General features: G+C 48.7%; 5 protein-coding genes across 5 annotated transcripts; all 5 read right to left on the bottom strand.

The window, feature by feature from the left end:
• Positions 1–3440: 3440 nt before the first annotated feature.
• On the bottom strand, positions 3441–4520 carry LOC135828687 (uncharacterized). The gene has a single exon (XM_065341107.1). The coding sequence runs from the start codon at positions 4518–4520 to the stop codon at positions 3441–3443; it is 1080 nt and encodes a 359-aa protein (XP_065197179.1).
• A 2739-nt stretch (positions 4521–7259) lies between these two features.
• On the bottom strand, positions 7260–8339 carry LOC135828686 (uncharacterized). The gene has a single exon (XM_065341106.1). The coding sequence runs from the start codon at positions 8337–8339 to the stop codon at positions 7260–7262; it is 1080 nt and encodes a 359-aa protein (XP_065197178.1).
• A 2739-nt stretch (positions 8340–11078) lies between these two features.
• Positions 11079–12158, bottom strand: LOC135828684 (uncharacterized). Its single transcript, XM_065341105.1, has one exon. It carries the CDS (start codon positions 12156–12158, stop codon positions 11079–11081), a length of 1080 nt encoding a protein of 359 aa, XP_065197177.1.
• Positions 12159–14897: 2739 nt separating this feature from the next.
• LOC135828683 (uncharacterized) lies at positions 14898–15977 on the bottom strand. Its single transcript, XM_065341104.1, has one exon. The coding sequence runs from the start codon at positions 15975–15977 to the stop codon at positions 14898–14900; it is 1080 nt and encodes a 359-aa protein (XP_065197176.1).
• Positions 15978–18716: 2739 nt separating this feature from the next.
• On the bottom strand, positions 18717–19796 carry LOC135828682 (uncharacterized). Its single transcript, XM_065341103.1, has one exon. It carries the CDS (start codon positions 19794–19796, stop codon positions 18717–18719), a length of 1080 nt encoding a protein of 359 aa, XP_065197175.1.
• Between the last annotated feature and the right edge of the window lie 1282 nt (positions 19797–21078).

Here is a 21078-nt window from a genome sequence, read left to right as displayed (position 1 = left end):
AGGGTTAGGGTTAGGGTTAGGGTTAGGGTTAGGGTTAGGGTTAGGGTTAGGGTTAGGGTTAGGGTTAGGGTTAGGGTTAGGGTTAGGGTTAGGGTTAGGGTTAGGGTTAGGGTTAGGGTTAGGGTTAGGGTTAGGGTTAGGGTTAGGGTTAGGGTTAGGGTTAGGGTTAGGGTTAGGGTTAGGGTTAGGGTTAGGGTTAGGGTTAGGGTTAGGGTTAGGGTTAGGGTTAGGGTTAGGGTTAGGGTTAGGGTTAGGGTTAGGGTTAGGGTTAGGGTTAGGGTTAGGGTTAGGGTTAGGGTTAGGGTTAGGGTTAGGGTTAGGGTTAGGGTTAGGGTTAGGGTTAGGGTTAGGGTTAGGGTTAGGGTTAGGGTTAGGGTTAGGGTTAGGGTTAGGGTTAGGGTTAGGGTTAGGGTTAGGGTTAGGGTTAGGGTTAGGGTTAGGGTTAGGGTTAGGGTTAGGGTTAGGGTTAGGGTTAGGGTTAGGGTTAGGGTTAGGGTTAGGGTTAGGGTTAGGGTTAGGGTTAGGGTTAGGGTTAGGGTTAGGGTTAGGGTTAGGGTTAGGGTTAGGGTTAGGGTTAGGGTTAGGGTTAGGGTTAGGGTTAGGGTTAGGGTTAGGGTTAGGGTTAGGGTTAGGGTTAGGGTTAGGGTTAGGGTTAGGGTTAGGGTTAGGGTTAGGGTTAGGGTTAGGGTTAGGGTTAGGGTTAGGGTTAGGGTTAGGGTTAGGGTTAGGGTTAGGGTTAGGGTTAGGGTTAGGGTTAGGGTTAGGGTTAGGGTTAGGGTTAGGGTTAGGGTTAGGGTTAGGGTTAGGGTTAGGGTTAGGGTTAGGGTTAGGGTTAGGGTTAGGGTTAGGGTTAGGGTTAGGGTTAAGCAGGTTCCACGACAGCACCGCGACCTCAATCCACACAAGTTTGGGTAGTAAGTATTGCAAGTAATATTTTCAGAGTTGTAGACTTCACAAACAAAAAAATTTGCTACAGCTGTTTCGCTGCCAAAGTGGCAGCTCATCAGGCAAGAAAGTGAAGGATACTGAAATGAGAAAGCAGGACCTAGTTATATAGCTCTAGGAGTCGTGTGCAAAAAATTGTCTACGTGTATTAGACACTTTAGCAAGGGGCACAAAACAGGGGCCTATGCTGCTAGACAAGGAGAAGCGGCGGGAAGCCCCACGCTAGAGTATTTTGTATAACGTACATCCTGGGCGGGGGGGGGGGGGGTGCAGTGCATTGCTAGAGATTGTAGAATTGGAAAAAATTCCTCAAATGCAATAGCTGTGCAGCAGGCCCGGGGTCTGTATAGATGCGTACCGTATTTATGATTGGCAACCGAGAGGGTCTCACTGGCTGCGAGTTATAATTAGGTATGGCAAATAGATAGCTAATGCAGCAGGCCCGGGGTCTGTATAGATGCGTACCGTATTTATGATTGGCAACCGAGAGGGTCTCACTGGCTGCGAGTTGGAGTTATAATTAGGTATGGCAAATATGGTGTAGTAGACAGCCAGATAAATGCGTACGGGGGGTTAGGGTTCGGGTTAGGGTTAGGGTTAGGGTTAGGTGCAGTAGAAAGCAAGACCCTATGCGTACGGGCGGGCTGGGGCTGTGGTGCTTACAAATGTTTATGTTGAGCGTATGCTCCCAGTGGTTTTGACTTGCGCCATGCAATGAATGGTGGGGGTCCCAAATATTGTAAATTGTGGCGTGTCCAGAGTGTGCGTAGAGTACGTGACATATTCCTTAGAGCAGGATGGTATGTGAGTACGAGAGGAGTGCAGCGCCTAGTAGAGTTAGGGACTACTGGCTTTTTTCTAAATCTAAGGGCTGCATTGACTACGCTGGCAGAATACCCACGTGCTAGTAGTCGCTGTTTTAGGAACAGCTTCGTACCGTGAGCTGAGGTGGAATCTGTTGCACCTCGTTGTGCTCTTGTCATCTCGCCTACTGCAATGGCGCGCCAGGTGTGTTGTGGATGAGAGCTTCTGGGTGAAACATATGCGAACTTGTTCGTGGATTTAAAGTTCAAGCGTGAGCATACTGAATTGTTCTGCGTAGACAGTGCGAGGTCTAACATGATACAATACTCATGTGTAAATCTAATCGGACAGTTCCTCGATGACTCTTCTATAATCTCAGGGACTAGGGTTTGGTCCACTATAGAAAAAAGGTCATCAATGTAGCGAGAGAAAATGAGTGCACTAGCTCTAAGGATTGTAAGATGGAAGTGTTCAATTCTCAGCATAAAAATATTGGCATAGACAACTGCGGCTGGGGAACCCATTGCAGTCCCATTGAGTTGGTGAAAAACTCTGTCATCAAACTGAAAAAAGTTATTCGTGAGAATGAGTCTCATGATGCCAACGAGGGCTTGTCTATGTGTCCCGGGGATGTTCATGTCTCTAAGGTGCCAAGCAAGAGCTCTGAGACCGTCAACATGTTTAATAGAAGTATAGAGTGAAACAACATCTAGTGTAAGGAAACAGAGATTCTCATTCCATTCTATGTTCTGCAAGTTGTCCAGGAGGTCATGTGAGTTGATGAGTACACTAGGTTTCGAGATCACGGATGGCCATAGGTAGATGTGAAATAGTCTAGCCCAATCATATGTAGGGGAGCCCCTAGATGCTACAATTGGTCTGATTTTCAATGGATTTTTATGTAACTTGGGTAGGCCATAAAAATTTGGTAAATCATTAGACGGAGTCAACAACCGTGCTCTGGCTCGTCGATGTAGGACTCTTAAGATAGGCCTAGCTGCATTGATGAACTTTCTTTGCAAATCATCTAAATCTAAGGTAGAGATATGTACCAGTCGATAGGTGTTACTGTCAAAGAGATGCTGGTGGCACAGGGAGACGTACTTAATGCGGCTCATTATTACAGTAGTGCTACCCTTGTCAGCCGGACAAATAACTAGATGTTTAGCATCGGCTAGAAAGTGTAACGCGGTGGTCTCAATAGGACCCAAGTTGCTGGCCACCTTCTTAGGTTTGAAGTTTCTAACAGCTAGTTCAACGTCTCTCATAAAAGCTCTAACATCCGGTGAAATAGATGCTACTGGTGGATGCCAGTGTGACGGCTTATACAAGGAACGGAATCTATCGGGTGTACTGGATCTACCGTGGAAATGTGCTGTAATGGCAATGTTTCTGAGGAACTTTGAAATGTCAGCATTATCAATTCTCGGTAGTGAGTTGAGCCTAGGAACGAACTTAAGTCCTAGTCCTAGAAGTTCAATAAGCTCAACTGGTACACTTACGTCCAAGCACGTGATGGTGTCCCGTGAAGAACAGTTTTCGCGTAGAGATTGTTTAAGATCTGAGCTTTGTTTCCGGATTCGTTTACGGCGACGGCGCCTGTGGTTGGTGGTGTTACCTCCACGCCGTCGTTGTCGTCTGCGGGGGCTGTCACCGTCAGGAGGTCGGTCGTTGCGGTGGTCCCCAGGCCCCTAGCGATCGGCCGGGGCGTTACGCGCCGAGCGTCGTACCGGTTGCGGCGTTGAGGCCTGCTGTGGACGGCGGCGTTGCGTACGGCGTGCTGAGCTAGTCGTTGCCTGTTGTTCAGACGTGGGTTGAACGTCGTGATTAGAAGGTCGACGACGATGCTGCTTCGGCGTCTGCTGTTGCTGCTGCCTCGGCGTTACTGGCTGCTGATGTTGTTGCTTGCGTGGCGTCTTACGCTGCTGCTGTTGCTGCTGCTGCGGCTGTTGTTGTCGCTGCTGTTGGGGTGGGGCAGGTGTCACAACTGGTTTGTTGGCAGTACTATTTTCACCGGGCGGTGGTGCTGGTGCGTCGGCAAGGCATTCAGCATGGCTCCTAATGCGTCCAGCCAGTTCATCAACATCAATGCGTGGAGAAACGACCAGCTCGGTCTGGACGACATGTCGTACTGCTGCTGGGAGTGAGTGCTTACAGTCACTCAGTGCCTTTTTCGCCTCAATGCATGATACCCTCCTAGACTCCGCTAGCAAAATGCAAATTTCCTGGTTACATCTGGCTGTAACCTGCGCTATTTGTTCATCTAGCTTCGTGTCCCCGGTGGTCTTGGGCTTATGAGCCAATGAGAGTGGCGGTCTGAATTGCGCAAGTCTCACCTCTGCATCAAATAGTGCATTGACTGCTTTGGTGTAGAGCTTGCAGTGTTTGACAAATGTGTCTACAATGGGTGTGAATAATTGGGCATATTTCCCCCATATGTAGTCAAGGTCGACACGAATGTCGCCAAGCTCATCATGCTGGTGTGTCACAGTAGACTCAGACTGCGCTAGACGTGCCAGATGTGCGGCTTCGGCGTCCAGGCTGTCTGCGCCTACTGTGTGTGTGCCTGTCTCTGTGTGTGCGTCTGTGTTGGCTGATGTGCGTGCATCTAACTCAGTGCGTGCATCTCCAGTGGTGTGTGCATCTAAATTGGTGCGTGCATCAGCTCTAACACGTGCATCAGTGACTGGCACAGTAATCTGTCTATCTCCCCCTTCCTCATCACTACTAAAATTAATAATGACGTTCTCAGGACTATTACTGTTACTCATATTTCTACTATGGACAAGGCAACCTAGCCAGCGGAGTCTAAAGAAGGCATACAAGCATGCGGTTGATACTCACAAACCCAACGGTGTCCCAGTATATCAGGATCTGTGTCGAATCGACGACAGCGCAGGCACTAGTGGTAGGGTTAGGGCTAAGCAGGTTCCACGACAGCACCGCGACCTCAATCCACACAAGTTTGGGTAGTAAGTATTGCAAGTAATATTTTCAGAGTTGTAGACTTCACAAACAAAAAAATTTGCTACAGCTGTTTCGCTGCCAAAGTGGCAGCTCATCAGGCAAGAAAGTGAAGGATACTGAAATGAGAAAGCAGGACCTAGTTATATAGCTCTAGGAGTCGTGTGCAAAAAATTGTCTACGTGTATTAGACACTTTAGCAAGGGGCACAAAACAGGGGCCTATGCTGCTAGACAAGGAGAAGCGGCGGGAAGCCCCACGCTAGAGTATTTTGTATAACGTACATCCTGGGCGGGGGGGGGGGGGGTGCAGTGCATTGCTAGAGATTGTAGAATTGGAAAAAATTCCTCAAATGCAATAGCTGTGCAGCAGGCCCGGGGTCTGTATAGATGCGTACCGTATTTATGATTGGCAACCGAGAGGGTCTCACTGGCTGCGAGTTATAATTAGGTATGGCAAATAGATAGCTAATGCAGCAGGCCCGGGGTCTGTATAGATGCGTACCGTATTTATGATTGGCAACCGAGAGGGTCTCACTGGCTGCGAGTTGGAGTTATAATTAGGTATGGCAAATATGGTGTAGTAGACAGCCAGATAAATGCGTACGGGGGGTTAGGGTTCGGGTTAGGGTTAGGGTTAGGGTTAGGTGCAGTAGAAAGCAAGACCCTATGCGTACGGGCGGGCTGGGGCTGTGGTGCTTACAAATGTTTATGTTGAGCGTATGCTCCCAGTGGTTTTGACTTGCGCCATGCAATGAATGGTGGGGGTCCCAAATATTGTAAATTGTGGCGTGTCCAGAGTGTGCGTAGAGTACGTGACATATTCCTTAGAGCAGGATGGTATGTGAGTACGAGAGGAGTGCAGCGCCTAGTAGAGTTAGGGACTACTGGCTTTTTTCTAAATCTAAGGGCTGCATTGACTACGCTGGCAGAATACCCACGTGCTAGTAGTCGCTGTTTTAGGAACAGCTTCGTACCGTGAGCTGAGGTGGAATCTGTTGCACCTCGTTGTGCTCTTGTCATCTCGCCTACTGCAATGGCGCGCCAGGTGTGTTGTGGATGAGAGCTTCTGGGTGAAACATATGCGAACTTGTTCGTGGATTTAAAGTTCAAGCGTGAGCATACTGAATTGTTCTGCGTAGACAGTGCGAGGTCTAACATGATACAATTGGTCTGGCTACACTCATGTGTAAATCTAATCGGACAGTTCCTCGATGACTCTTCTATAATCTCAGGGACTAGGGTTTGGTCCACTATAGAAAAAAGGTCATCAATGTAGCGAGAGAAAATGAGTGCACTAGCTCTAAGGATTGTAAGATGGAAGTGTTCAATTCTCAGCATAAAAATATTGGCATAGACAACTGCGGCTGGGGAACCCATTGCAGTCCCATTGAGTTGGTGAAAAACTCTGTCATCAAACTGAAAAAAGTTATTCGTGAGAATGAGTCTCATGATGCCAACGAGGGCTTGTCTATGTGTCCCGGGGATGTTCATGTCTCTAAGGTGCCAAGCAAGAGCTCTGAGACCGTCAACATGTTTAATAGAAGTATAGAGTGAAACAACATCTAGTGTAAGGAAACAGAGATTCTCATTCCATTCTATGTTCTGCAAGTTGTCCAGGAGGTCATGTGAGTTGATGAGTACACTAGGTTTCGAGATCACGGATGGCCATAGGTAGATGTGAAATAGTCTAGCCCAATCATATGTAGGGGAGCCCCTAGATGCTACAATTGGTCTGATTTTCAATGGATTTTTATGTAACTTGGGTAGGCCATAAAAATTTGGTAAATCATTAGACGGAGTCAACAACCGTGCTCTGGCTCGTCGATGTAGGACTCTTAAGATAGGCCTAGCTGCATTGATGAACTTTCTTTGCAAATCATCTAAATCTAAGGTAGAGATATGTACCAGTCGATAGGTGTTACTGTCAAAGAGATGCTGGTGGCACAGGGAGACGTACTTAATGCGGCTCATTATTACAGTAGTGCTACCCTTGTCAGCCGGACAAATAACTAGATGTTTAGCATCGGCTAGAAAGTGTAACGCGGTGGTCTCAATAGGACCCAAGTTGCTGGCCACCTTCTTAGGTTTGAAGTTTCTAACAGCTAGTTCAACGTCTCTCATAAAAGCTCTAACATCCGGTGAAATAGATGCTACTGGTGGATGCCAGTGTGACGGCTTATACAAGGAACGGAATCTATCGGGTGTACTGGATCTACCGTGGAAATGTGCTGTAATGGCAATGTTTCTGAGGAACTTTGAAATGTCAGCATTATCAATTCTCGGTAGTGAGTTGAGCCTAGGAACGAACTTAAGTCCTAGTCCTAGAAGTTCAATAAGCTCAACTGGTACACTTACGTCCAAGCACGTGATGGTGTCCCGTGAAGAACAGTTTTCGCGTAGAGATTGTTTAAGATCTGAGCTTTGTTTCCGGATTCGTTTACGGCGACGGCGCCTGTGGTTGGTGGTGTTACCTCCACGCCGTCGTTGTCGTCTGCGGGGGCTGTCACCGTCAGGAGGTCGGTCGTTGCGGTGGTCCCCAGGCCCCTAGCGATCGGCCGGGGCGTTACGCGCCGAGCGTCGTACCGGTTGCGGCGTTGAGGCCTGCTGTGGACGGCGGCGTTGCGTACGGCGTGCTGAGCTAGTCGTTGCCTGTTGTTCAGACGTGGGTTGAACGTCGTGATTAGAAGGTCGACGACGATGCTGCTTCGGCGTCTGCTGTTGCTGCTGCCTCGGCGTTACTGGCTGCTGATGTTGTTGCTTGCGTGGCGTCTTACGCTGCTGCTGTTGCTGCTGCTGCGGCTGTTGTTGTCGCTGCTGTTGGGGTGGGGCAGGTGTCACAACTGGTTTGTTGGCAGTACTATTTTCACCGGGCGGTGGTGCTGGTGCGTCGGCAAGGCATTCAGCATGGCTCCTAATGCGTCCAGCCAGTTCATCAACATCAATGCGTGGAGAAACGACCAGCTCGGTCTGGACGACATGTCGTACTGCTGCTGGGAGTGAGTGCTTACAGTCACTCAGTGCCTTTTTCGCCTCAATGCATGATACCCTCCTAGACTCCGCTAGCAAAATGCAAATTTCCTGGTTACATCTGGCTGTAACCTGCGCTATTTGTTCATCTAGCTTCGTGTCCCCGGTGGTCTTGGGCTTATGAGCCAATGAGAGTGGCGGTCTGAATTGCGCAAGTCTCACCTCTGCATCAAATAGTGCATTGACTGCTTTGGTGTAGAGCTTGCAGTGTTTGACAAATGTGTCTACAATGGGTGTGAATAATTGGGCATATTTCCCCCATATGTAGTCAAGGTCGACACGAATGTCGCCAAGCTCATCATGCTGGTGTGTCACAGTAGACTCAGACTGCGCTAGACGTGCCAGATGTGCGGCTTCGGCGTCCAGGCTGTCTGCGCCTACTGTGTGTGTGCCTGTCTCTGTGTGTGCGTCTGTGTTGGCTGATGTGCGTGCATCTAACTCAGTGCGTGCATCTCCAGTGGTGTGTGCATCTAAATTGGTGCGTGCATCAGCTCTAACACGTGCATCAGTGACTGGCACAGTAATCTGTCTATCTCCCCCTTCCTCATCACTACTAAAATTAATAATGACGTTCTCAGGACTATTACTGTTACTCATATTTCTACTATGGACAAGGCAACCTAGCCAGCGGAGTCTAAAGAAGGCATACAAGCATGCGGTTGATACTCACAAACCCAACGGTGTCCCAGTATATCAGGATCTGTGTCGAATCGACGACAGCGCAGGCACTAGTGGTAGGGTTAGGGCTAAGCAGGTTCCACGACAGCACCGCGACCTCAATCCACACAAGTTTGGGTAGTAAGTATTGCAAGTAATATTTTCAGAGTTGTAGACTTCACAAACAAAAAAATTTGCTACAGCTGTTTCGCTGCCAAAGTGGCAGCTCATCAGGCAAGAAAGTGAAGGATACTGAAATGAGAAAGCAGGACCTAGTTATATAGCTCTAGGAGTCGTGTGCAAAAAATTGTCTACGTGTATTAGACACTTTAGCAAGGGGCACAAAACAGGGGCCTATGCTGCTAGACAAGGAGAAGCGGCGGGAAGCCCCACGCTAGAGTATTTTGTATAACGTACATCCTGGGCGGGGGGGGGGGGGGTGCAGTGCATTGCTAGAGATTGTAGAATTGGAAAAAATTCCTCAAATGCAATAGCTGTGCAGCAGGCCCGGGGTCTGTATAGATGCGTACCGTATTTATGATTGGCAACCGAGAGGGTCTCACTGGCTGCGAGTTATAATTAGGTATGGCAAATAGATAGCTAATGCAGCAGGCCCGGGGTCTGTATAGATGCGTACCGTATTTATGATTGGCAACCGAGAGGGTCTCACTGGCTGCGAGTTGGAGTTATAATTAGGTATGGCAAATATGGTGTAGTAGACAGCCAGATAAATGCGTACGGGGGGTTAGGGTTCGGGTTAGGGTTAGGGTTAGGGTTAGGTGCAGTAGAAAGCAAGACCCTATGCGTACGGGCGGGCTGGGGCTGTGGTGCTTACAAATGTTTATGTTGAGCGTATGCTCCCAGTGGTTTTGACTTGCGCCATGCAATGAATGGTGGGGGTCCCAAATATTGTAAATTGTGGCGTGTCCAGAGTGTGCGTAGAGTACGTGACATATTCCTTAGAGCAGGATGGTATGTGAGTACGAGAGGAGTGCAGCGCCTAGTAGAGTTAGGGACTACTGGCTTTTTTCTAAATCTAAGGGCTGCATTGACTACGCTGGCAGAATACCCACGTGCTAGTAGTCGCTGTTTTAGGAACAGCTTCGTACCGTGAGCTGAGGTGGAATCTGTTGCACCTCGTTGTGCTCTTGTCATCTCGCCTACTGCAATGGCGCGCCAGGTGTGTTGTGGATGAGAGCTTCTGGGTGAAACATATGCGAACTTGTTCGTGGATTTAAAGTTCAAGCGTGAGCATACTGAATTGTTCTGCGTAGACAGTGCGAGGTCTAACATGATACAATTGGTCTGGCTACACTCATGTGTAAATCTAATCGGACAGTTCCTCGATGACTCTTCTATAATCTCAGGGACTAGGGTTTGGTCCACTATAGAAAAAAGGTCATCAATGTAGCGAGAGAAAATGAGTGCACTAGCTCTAAGGATTGTAAGATGGAAGTGTTCAATTCTCAGCATAAAAATATTGGCATAGACAACTGCGGCTGGGGAACCCATTGCAGTCCCATTGAGTTGGTGAAAAACTCTGTCATCAAACTGAAAAAAGTTATTCGTGAGAATGAGTCTCATGATGCCAACGAGGGCTTGTCTATGTGTCCCGGGGATGTTCATGTCTCTAAGGTGCCAAGCAAGAGCTCTGAGACCGTCAACATGTTTAATAGAAGTATAGAGTGAAACAACATCTAGTGTAAGGAAACAGAGATTCTCATTCCATTCTATGTTCTGCAAGTTGTCCAGGAGGTCATGTGAGTTGATGAGTACACTAGGTTTCGAGATCACGGATGGCCATAGGTAGATGTGAAATAGTCTAGCCCAATCATATGTAGGGGAGCCCCTAGATGCTACAATTGGTCTGATTTTCAATGGATTTTTATGTAACTTGGGTAGGCCATAAAAATTTGGTAAATCATTAGACGGAGTCAACAACCGTGCTCTGGCTCGTCGATGTAGGACTCTTAAGATAGGCCTAGCTGCATTGATGAACTTTCTTTGCAAATCATCTAAATCTAAGGTAGAGATATGTACCAGTCGATAGGTGTTACTGTCAAAGAGATGCTGGTGGCACAGGGAGACGTACTTAATGCGGCTCATTATTACAGTAGTGCTACCCTTGTCAGCCGGACAAATAACTAGATGTTTAGCATCGGCTAGAAAGTGTAACGCGGTGGTCTCAATAGGACCCAAGTTGCTGGCCACCTTCTTAGGTTTGAAGTTTCTAACAGCTAGTTCAACGTCTCTCATAAAAGCTCTAACATCCGGTGAAATAGATGCTACTGGTGGATGCCAGTGTGACGGCTTATACAAGGAACGGAATCTATCGGGTGTACTGGATCTACCGTGGAAATGTGCTGTAATGGCAATGTTTCTGAGGAACTTTGAAATGTCAGCATTATCAATTCTCGGTAGTGAGTTGAGCCTAGGAACGAACTTAAGTCCTAGTCCTAGAAGTTCAATAAGCTCAACTGGTACACTTACGTCCAAGCACGTGATGGTGTCCCGTGAAGAACAGTTTTCGCGTAGAGATTGTTTAAGATCTGAGCTTTGTTTCCGGATTCGTTTACGGCGACGGCGCCTGTGGTTGGTGGTGTTACCTCCACGCCGTCGTTGTCGTCTGCGGGGGCTGTCACCGTCAGGAGGTCGGTCGTTGCGGTGGTCCCCAGGCCCCTAGCGATCGGCCGGGGCGTTACGCGCCGAGCGTCGTACCGGTTGCGGCGTTGAGGCCTGCTGTGGACGGCGGCGTTGCGTACGGCGTGCTGAGCTAGTCGTTGCCTGTTGTTCAGACGTGGGTTGAACGTCGTGATTAGAAGGTCGACGACGATGCTGCTTCGGCGTCTGCTGTTGCTGCTGCCTCGGCGTTACTGGCTGCTGATGTTGTTGCTTGCGTGGCGTCTTACGCTGCTGCTGTTGCTGCTGCTGCGGCTGTTGTTGTCGCTGCTGTTGGGGTGGGGCAGGTGTCACAACTGGTTTGTTGGCAGTACTATTTTCACCGGGCGGTGGTGCTGGTGCGTCGGCAAGGCATTCAGCATGGCTCCTAATGCGTCCAGCCAGTTCATCAACATCAATGCGTGGAGAAACGACCAGCTCGGTCTGGACGACATGTCGTACTGCTGCTGGGAGTGAGTGCTTACAGTCACTCAGTGCCTTTTTCGCCTCAATGCATGATACCCTCCTAGACTCCGCTAGCAAAATGCAAATTTCCTGGTTACATCTGGCTGTAACCTGCGCTATTTGTTCATCTAGCTTCGTGTCCCCGGTGGTCTTGGGCTTATGAGCCAATGAGAGTGGCGGTCTGAATTGCGCAAGTCTCCCCTCTGCATCAAATAGTGCATTGACTGCTTTGGTGTAGAGCTTGCAGTGTTTGACAAATGTGTCTACAATGGGTGTGAATAATTGGGCATATTTCCCCCATATGTAGTCAAGGTCGACACGAATGTCGCCAAGCTCATCATGCTGGTGTGTCACAGTAGACTCAGACTGCGCTAGACGTGCCAGATGTGCGGCTTCGGCGTCCAGGCTGTCTGCGCCTACTGTGTGTGTGCCTGTCTCTGTGTGTGCGTCTGTGTTGGCTGATGTGCGTGCATCTAACTCAGTGCGTGCATCTCCAGTGGTGTGTGCATCTAAATTGGTGCGTGCATCAGCTCTAACACGTGCATCAGTGACTGGCACAGTAATCTGTCTATCTCCCCCTTCCTCATCACTACTAAAATTAATAATGACGTTCTCAGGACTATTACTGTTACTCATATTTCTACTATGGACAAGGCAACCTAGCCAGCGGAGTCTAAAGAAGGCATACAAGCATGCGGTTGATACTCACAAACCCAACGGTGTCCCAGTATATCAGGATCTGTGTCGAATCGACGACAGCGCAGGCACTAGTGGTAGGGTTAGGGCTAAGCAGGTTCCACGACAGCACCGCGACCTCAATCCACACAAGTTTGGGTAGTAAGTATTGCAAGTAATATTTTCAGAGTTGTAGACTTCACAAACAAAAAAATTTGCTACAGCTGTTTCGCTGCCAAAGTGGCAGCTCATCAGGCAAGAAAGTGAAGGATACTGAAATGAGAAAGCAGGACCTAGTTATATAGCTCTAGGAGTCGTGTGCAAAAAATTGTCTACGTGTATTAGACACTTTAGCAAGGGGCACAAAACAGGGGCCTATGCTGCTAGACAAGGAGAAGCGGCGGGAAGCCCCACGCTAGAGTATTTTGTATAACGTACATCCTGGGCGGGGGGGGGGGGGGTGCAGTGCATTGCTAGAGATTGTAGAATTGGAAAAAATTCCTCAAATGCAATAGCTGTGCAGCAGGCCCGGGGTCTGTATAGATGCGTACCGTATTTATGATTGGCAACCGAGAGGGTCTCACTGGCTGCGAGTTATAATTAGGTATGGCAAATAGATAGCTAATGCAGCAGGCCCGGGGTCTGTATAGATGCGTACCGTATTTATGATTGGCAACCGAGAGGGTCTCACTGGCTGCGAGTTGGAGTTATAATTAGGTATGGCAAATATGGTGTAGTAGACAGCCAGATAAATGCGTACGGGGGGTTAGGGTTCGGGTTAGGGTTAGGGTTAGGGTTAGGTGCAGTAGAAAGCAAGACCCTATGCGTACGGGCGGGCTGGGGCTGTGGTGCTTACAAATGTTTATGTTGAGCGTATGCTCCCAGTGGTTTTGACTTGCGCCATGCAATGAATGGTGGGGGTCCCAAATATTGTAAATTGTGGCGTGTCCAGAGTGTGCGTAGAGTACGTGACATATTCCTTAGAGCAGGATGGTATGTGAGTACGAGAGGAGTGCAGCGCCTAGTAGAGTTAGGGACTACTGGCTTTTTTCTAAATCTAAGGGCTGCATTGACTACGCTGGCAGAATACCCACGTGCTAGTAGTCGCTGTTTTAGGAACAGCTTCGTACCGTGAGCTGAGGTGGAATCTGTTGCACCTCGTTGTGCTCTTGTCATCTCGCCTACTGCAATGGCGCGCCAGGTGTGTTGTGGATGAGAGCTTCTGGGTGAAACATATGCGAACTTGTTCGTGGATTTAAAGTTCAAGCGTGAGCATACTGAATTGTTCTGCGTAGACAGTGCGAGGTCTAACATGATACAATTGGTCTGGCTACACTCATGTGTAAATCTAATCGGACAGTTCCTCGATGACTCTTCTATAATCTCAGGGACTAGGGTTTGGTCCACTATAGAAAAAAGGTCATCAATGTAGCGAGAGAAAATGAGTGCACTAGCTCTAAGGATTGTAAGATGGAAGTGTTCAATTCTCAGCATAAAAATATTGGCATAGACAACTGCGGCTGGGGAACCCATTGCAGTCCCATTGAGTTGGTGAAAAACTCTGTCATCAAACTGAAAAAAGTTATTCGTGAGAATGAGTCTCATGATGCCAACGAGGGCTTGTCTATGTGTCCCGGGGATGTTCATGTCTCTAAGGTGCCAAGCAAGAGCTCTGAGACCGTCAACATGTTTAATAGAAGTATAGAGTGAAACAACATCTAGTGTAAGGAAACAGAGATTCTCATTCCATTCTATGTTCTGCAAGTTGTCCAGGAGGTCATGTGAGTTGATGAGTACACTAGGTTTCGAGATCACGGATGGCCATAGGTAGATGTGAAATAGTCTAGCCCAATCATATGTAGGGGAGCCCCTAGATGCTACAATTGGTCTGATTTTCAATGGATTTTTATGTAACTTGGGTAGGCCATAAAAATTTGGTAAATCATTAGACGGAGTCAACAACCGTGCTCTGGCTCGTCGATGTAGGACTCTTAAGATAGGCCTAGCTGCATTGATGAACTTTCTTTGCAAATCATCTAAATCTAAGGTAGAGATATGTACCAGTCGATAGGTGTTACTGTCAAAGAGATGCTGGTGGCACAGGGAGACGTACTTAATGCGGCTCATTATTACAGTAGTGCTACCCTTGTCAGCCGGACAAATAACTAGATGTTTAGCATCGGCTAGAAAGTGTAACGCGGTGGTCTCAATAGGACCCAAGTTGCTGGCCACCTTCTTAGGTTTGAAGTTTCTAACAGCTAGTTCAACGTCTCTCATAAAAGCTCTAACATCCGGTGAAATAGATGCTACTGGTGGATGCCAGTGTGACGGCTTATACAAGGAACGGAATCTATCGGGTGTACTGGATCTACCGTGGAAATGTGCTGTAATGGCAATGTTTCTGAGGAACTTTGAAATGTCAGCATTATCAATTCTCGGTAGTGAGTTGAGCCTAGGAACGAACTTAAGTCCTAGTCCTAGAAGTTCAATAAGCTCAACTGGTACACTTACGTCCAAGCACGTGATGGTGTCCCGTGAAGAACAGTTTTCGCGTAGAGATTGTTTAAGATCTGAGCTTTGTTTCCGGATTCGTTTACGGCGACGGCGCCTGTGGTTGGTGGTGTTACCTCCACGCCGTCGTTGTCGTCTGCGGGGGCTGTCACCGTCAGGAGGTCGGTCGTTGCGGTGGTCCCCAGGCCCCTAGCGATCGGCCGGGGCGTTACGCGCCGAGCGTCGTACCGGTTGCGGCGTTGAGGCCTGCTGTGGACGGCGGCGTTGCGTACGGCGTGCTGAGCTAGTCGTTGCCTGTTGTTCAGACGTGGGTTGAACGTCGTGATTAGAAGGTCGACGACGATGCTGCTTCGGCGTCTGCTGTTGCTGCTGCCTCGGCGTTACTGGCTGCTGATGTTGTTGCTTGCGTGGCGTCTTACGCTGCTGCTGTTGCTGCTGCTGCGGCTGTTGTTGTCGCTGCTGTTGGGGTGGGGCAGGTGTCACAACTGGTTTGTTGGCAGTACTATTTTCACCGGGCGGTGGTGCTGGTGCGTCGGCAAGGCATTCAGCATGGCTCCTAATGCGTCCAGCCAGTTCATCAACATCAATGCGTGGAGAAACGACCAGCTCGGTCTGGACGACATGTCGTACTGCTGCTGGGAGTGAGTGCTTACAGTCACTCAGTGCCTTTTTCGCCTCAATGCATGATACCCTCCTAGACTCCGCTAGCAAAATGCAAATTTCCTGGTTACATCTGGCTGTAACCTGCGCTATTTGTTCATCTAGCTTCGTGTCCCCGGTGGTCTTGGGCTTATGAGCCAATGAGAGTGGCGGTCTGAATTGCGCAAGTCTCACCTCTGCATCAAATAGTGCATTGACTGCTTTGGTGTAGAGCTTGCAGTGTTTGACAAATGTGTCTACAATGGGTGTGAATAATTGGGCATATTTCCCCCATATGTAGTCAAGGTCGACACGAATGTCGCCAAGCTCATCATGCTGGTGTGTCACAGTAGACTCAGACTGCGCTAGACGTGCCAGATGTGCGGCTTCGGCGTCCAGGCTGTCTGCGCCTACTGTGTGTGTGCCTGTCTCTGTGTGTGCGTCTGTGTTGGCTGATGTGCGTGCATCTAACTCAGTGCGTGCATCTCCAGTGGTGTGTGCATCTAAATTGGTGCGTGCATCAGCTCTAACACGTGCATCAGTGACTGGCACAGTAATCTGTCTATCTCCCCCTTCCTCATCACTACTAAAATTAATAATGACGTTCTCAGGACTATTACTGTTACTCATATTTCTACTATGGACAAGGCAACCTAGCCAGCGGAGTCTAAAGAAGGCATACAAGCATGCGGTTGATACTCACAAACCCAACGGTGTCCCAGTATATCAGGATCTGTGTCGAATCGACGACAGCGCAGGCACTAGTGGTAGGGTTAGGGCTAAGCAGGTTCCACGACAGCACCGCGACCTCAATCCACACAAGTTTGGGTAGTAAGTATTGCAAGTAATATTTTCAGAGTTGTAGACTTCACAAACAAAAAAATTTGCTACAGCTGTTTCGCTGCCAAAGTGGCAGCTCATCAGGCAAGAAAGTGAAGGATACTGAAATGAGAAAGCAGGACCTAGTTATATAGCTCTAGGAGTCGTGTGCAAAAAATTGTCTACGTGTATTAGACACTTTAGCAAGGGGCACAAAACAGGGGCCTATGCTGCTAGACAAGGAGAAGCGGCGGGAAGCCCCACGCTAGAGTATTTTGTATAACGTACATCCTGGGCGGGGGGGGGGGGGGTGCAGTGCATTGCTAGAGATTGTAGAATTGGAAAAAATTCCTCAAATGCAATAGCTGTGCAGCAGGCCCGGGGTCTGTATAGATGCGTACCGTATTTATGATTGGCAACCGAGAGGGTCTCACTGGCTGCGAGTTATAATTAGGTATGGCAAATAGATAGCTAATGCAGCAGGCCCGGGGTCTGTATAGATGCGTACCGTATTTATGATTGGCAACCGAGAGGGTCTCACTGGCTGCGAGTTGGAGTTATAATTAGGTATGGCAAATATGGTGTAGTAGACAGCCAGATAAATGCGTACGGGGGGTTAGGGTTCGGGTTAGGGTTAGGGTTAGGGTTAGGTGCAGTAGAAAGCAAGACCCTATGCGTACGGGCGGGCTGGGGCTGTGGTGCTTACAAATGTTTATGTTGAGCGTATGCTCCCAGTGGTTTTGACTTGCGCCATGCAATGAATGGTGGGGGTCCCAAATATTGTAAATTGTGGCGTGTCCAGAGTGTGCGTAGAGTACGTGACATATTCCTTAGAGCAGGATGGTATGTGAGTACGAGAGGAGTGCAGCGCCTAGTAGAGTTAGGGACTACTGGCTTTTTTCTAAATCTAAGGGCTGCATTGACTACGCTGGCAGAATACCCACGTGCTAGTAGTCGCTGTTTTAGGAACAGCTTCGTACCGTGAGCTGAGGTGGAATCTGTTGCACCTCGTTGTGCTCTTGTCATCTCGCCTACTGCAATGGCGCGCCAGGTGTGTTGTGGATGAGAGCTTCTGGGTGAAACATATGCGAACTTGTTCGTGGATTTAAAGTTCAAGCGTGAGCATACTGAATTGTTCTGCGTAGACAGTGCGAGGTCTAACATGATACAATTGGTCTGGCTACACTCATGTGTAAATCTAATCGGACAGTTCCTCGATGACTCTTCTATAATCTCAGGGACTAGGGTTTGGTCCACTATAGAAAAAAGGTCATCAATGTAGCGAGAGAAAATGAGTGCACTAGCTCTAAGGATTGTAAGATGGAAGTGTTCAATTCTCAGCATAAAAATATTGGCATAGACAACTGCGGCTGGGGAACCCATTGCAGTCCCATTGAGTTGGTGAAAAACTCTGTCATCAAACTGAAAAAAGTTATTCGTGAGAATGAGTCTCATGATGCCAACGAGGGCTTGTCTATGTGTCCCGGGGATGTTCATGTCTCTAAGGTGCCAAGCAAGAGCTCTGAGACCGTCAACATGTTTAATAGAAGTATAGAGTGAAACAACATCTAGTGTAAGGAAACAGAGATTCTCATTCCATTCTATGTTCTGCAAGTTGTCCAGGAGGTCATGTGAGTTGATGAGTACACTAGGTTTCGAGATCACGGATGGCCATAGGTAGATGTGAAATAGTCTAGCCCAATCATATGTAGGGGAGCCCCTAGATGCTACAATTGGTCTGATTTTCAATGGATTTTTATGTAACTTGGGTAGGCCATAAAAATTTGGTAAATCATTAGACGGAGTCAACAACCGTGCTCTGGCTCGTCGATGTAGGACTCTTAAGATAGGCCTAGCTGCATTGATGAACTTTCTTTGCAAATCATCTAAATCTAAGGTAGAGATATGTACCAGTCGATAGGTGTTACTGTCAAAGAGATGCTGGTGGCACAGGGAGACGTACTTAATGCGGCTCATTATTACAGTAGTGCTACCCTTGTCAGCCGGACAAATAACTAGATGTTTAGCATCGGCTAGAAAGTGTAACGCGGTGGTCTCAATAGGACCCAAGTTGCTGGCCACCTTCTTAGGTTTGAAGTTTCTAACAGCTAGTTCAACGTCTCTCATAAAAGCTCTAACATCCGGTGAAATAGATGCTACTGGTGGATGCCAGTGTGACGGCTTATACAAGGAACGGAATCTATCGGGTGTACTGGATCTACCGTGGAAATGTGCTGTAATGGCAATGTTTCTGAGGAACTTTGAAATGTCAGCATTATCAATTCTCGGTAGTGAGTTGAGCCTAGGAACGAACTTAAGTCCTAGTCCTAGAAGTTCAATAAGCTCAACTGGTACACTTACGTCCAAGCACGTGATGGTGTCCCGTGAAGAACAGTTTTCGCGTAGAGATTGTTTAAGATCTGAGCTTTGTTTCCGGATTCGTTTACGGCGACGGCGCCTGTGGTTGGTGGTGTTACCTCCACGCCGTCGTTGTCGTCTGCGGGGGCTGTCACCGTCAGGAGGTCGGTCGTTGCGGTGGTCCCCAGGCCCCTAGCGATCGGCCGGGGCGTTACGCGCCGAGCGTCGTACCGGTTGCGGCGTTGAGGCCTGCTGTGGACGGCGGCGTTGCGTACGGCGTGCTGAGCTAGTCGTTGCCTGTTGTTCAGACGTGGGTTGAACGTCGTGATTAGAAGGTCGACGACGATGCTGCTTCGGCGTCTGCTGTTGCTGCTGCCTCGGCGTTACTGGCTGCTGATGTTGTTGCTTGCGTGGCGTCTTACGCTGCTGCTGTTGCTGCTGCTGCGGCTGTTGTTGTCGCTGCTGTTGGGGTGGGGCAGGTGTCACAACTGGTTTGTTGGCAGTACTATTTTCACCGGGCGGTGGTGCTGGTGCGTCGGCAAGGCATTCAGCATGGCTCCTAATGCGTCCAGCCAGTTCATCAACATCAATGCGTGGAGAAACGACCAGCTCGGTCTGGACGACATGTCGTACTGCTGCTGGGAGTGAGTGCTTACAGTCACTCAGTGCCTTTTTCGCCTCAATGCATGATACCCTCCTAGACTCCGCTAGCAAAATGCAAATTTCCTGGTTACATCTGGCTGTAACCTGCGCTATTTGTTCATCTAGCTTCGTGTCCCCGGTGGTCTTGGGCTTATGAGCCAATGAGAGTGGCGGTCTGAATTGCGCAAGTCTCACCTCTGCATCAAATAGTGCATTGACTGCTTTGGTGTAGAGCTTGCAGTGTTTGACAAATGTGTCTACAATGGGTGTGAATAATTGGGCATATTTCCCCCATATGTAGTCAAGGTCGACACGAATGTCGCCAAGCTCATCATGCTGGTGTGTCACAGTAGACTCAGACTGCGCTAGACGTGCCAGATGTGCGGCTTCGGCGTCCAGGCTGTCTGCGCCTACTGTGTGTGTGCCTGTCTCTGTGTGTGCGTCTGTGTTGGCTGATGTGCGTGCATCTAACTCAGTGCGTGCATCTCCAGTGGTGTGTGCATCTAAATTGGTGCGTGCATCAGCTCTAACACGTGCATCAGTGACTGGCACAGTAATCTGTCTATCTCCCCCTTCCTCATCACTACTAAAATTAATAATGACGTTCTCAGGACTATTACTGTTACTCATATTTCTACTATGGACAAGGCAACCTAGCCAGCGGAGTCTAAAGAAGGCATACAAGCATGCGGTTGATACTCACAAACCCAACGGTGTCCCAGTATATCAGGATCTGTGTCGAATCGACGACAGCGCAGGCACTAGTGGTAGGGTTAGGGCTAAGCAGGTTCCACGACAGCACCGCGACCTCAATCCACACAAGTTTGGGTAGTAAGTATTGCAAGTAATATTTTCAGAGTTGTAGACTTCACAAACAAAAAAATTTGCTACAGCTGTTTCGCTGCCAAAGTGGCAGCTCATCAGGCAAGAAAGTGAAGGATACTGAAATGAGAAAGCAGGACCTAGTTATATAGCTCTAGGAGTCGTGTGCAAAAAATTGTCTACGTGTATTAGACACTTTAGCAAGGGGCACAAAACAGGGGCCTATGCTGCTAGACAAGGAGAAGCGGCGGGAAGCCCCACGCTAGAGTATTTTGTATAACGTACATCCTGGGCGGGGGGGGGGGGGGTGCAGTGCATTGCTAGAGATTGTAGAATTGGAAAAAATTCCTCAAATGCAATAGCTGTGCAGCAGGCCCGGGGTCTGTATAGATGCGTACCGTATTTATGATTGGCAACCGAGAGGGTCTCACTGGCTGCGAGTTATAATTAGGTATGGCAAATAGATAGCTAATGCAGCAGGCCCGGGGTCTGTATAGATGCGTACCGTATTTATGATTGGCAACCGAGAGGGTCTCACTGGCTGCGAGTTGGAGTTATAATTAGGTATGGCAAATATGGTGTAGTAGACAGCCAGATAAATGCGTACGGGGGGTTAGGGTTCGGGTTAGGGTTAGGGTTAGGGTTAGGTGCAGTAGAAAGCAAGACCCTATGCGTACGGGCGGGCTGGGGCTGTGGTGCTTACAAATGTTTATGTTGAGCGTATGCTCCCAGTGGTTTTGACTTGCGCCATGCAATGAATGGTGGGGGTCCCAAATATTGTAAATTGTGGCGTGTCCAGAGTGTGCGTAGAGTACGTGACATATTCCTTAGAGCAGGATGGTATGTGAGTACGAGAGGAGTGCAGCGCCTAGTAGAGTTAGGGACTACTGGCTTTTTTCTAAATCTAAGGGCTGCATTGACTACGCTGGCAGAATACCCACGTGCTAGTAGTCGCTGTTTTAGGAACAGCTTCGTACCGTGAGCTGAGGTGGAATCTGTTGCACCTCGTTGTGCTCTTGTCATCTCGCCTACTGCAATGGCGCGCCAGGTGTGTTGTGGATGAGAGCTTCTGGGTGAAACATATGCGAAC

Source organism: Sycon ciliatum, chromosome 12 (genome assembly GCF_964019385.1).
Source record: "Sycon ciliatum chromosome 12, ocSycCili1.1, whole genome shotgun sequence".
Taxonomy (NCBI): domain Eukaryota; kingdom Metazoa; phylum Porifera; class Calcarea; order Leucosolenida; family Sycettidae; genus Sycon; species Sycon ciliatum.
The sequence above is the reverse complement of the archived record's forward strand: the minus strand, read 5'-3'. Positions and strand labels throughout refer to the sequence as shown.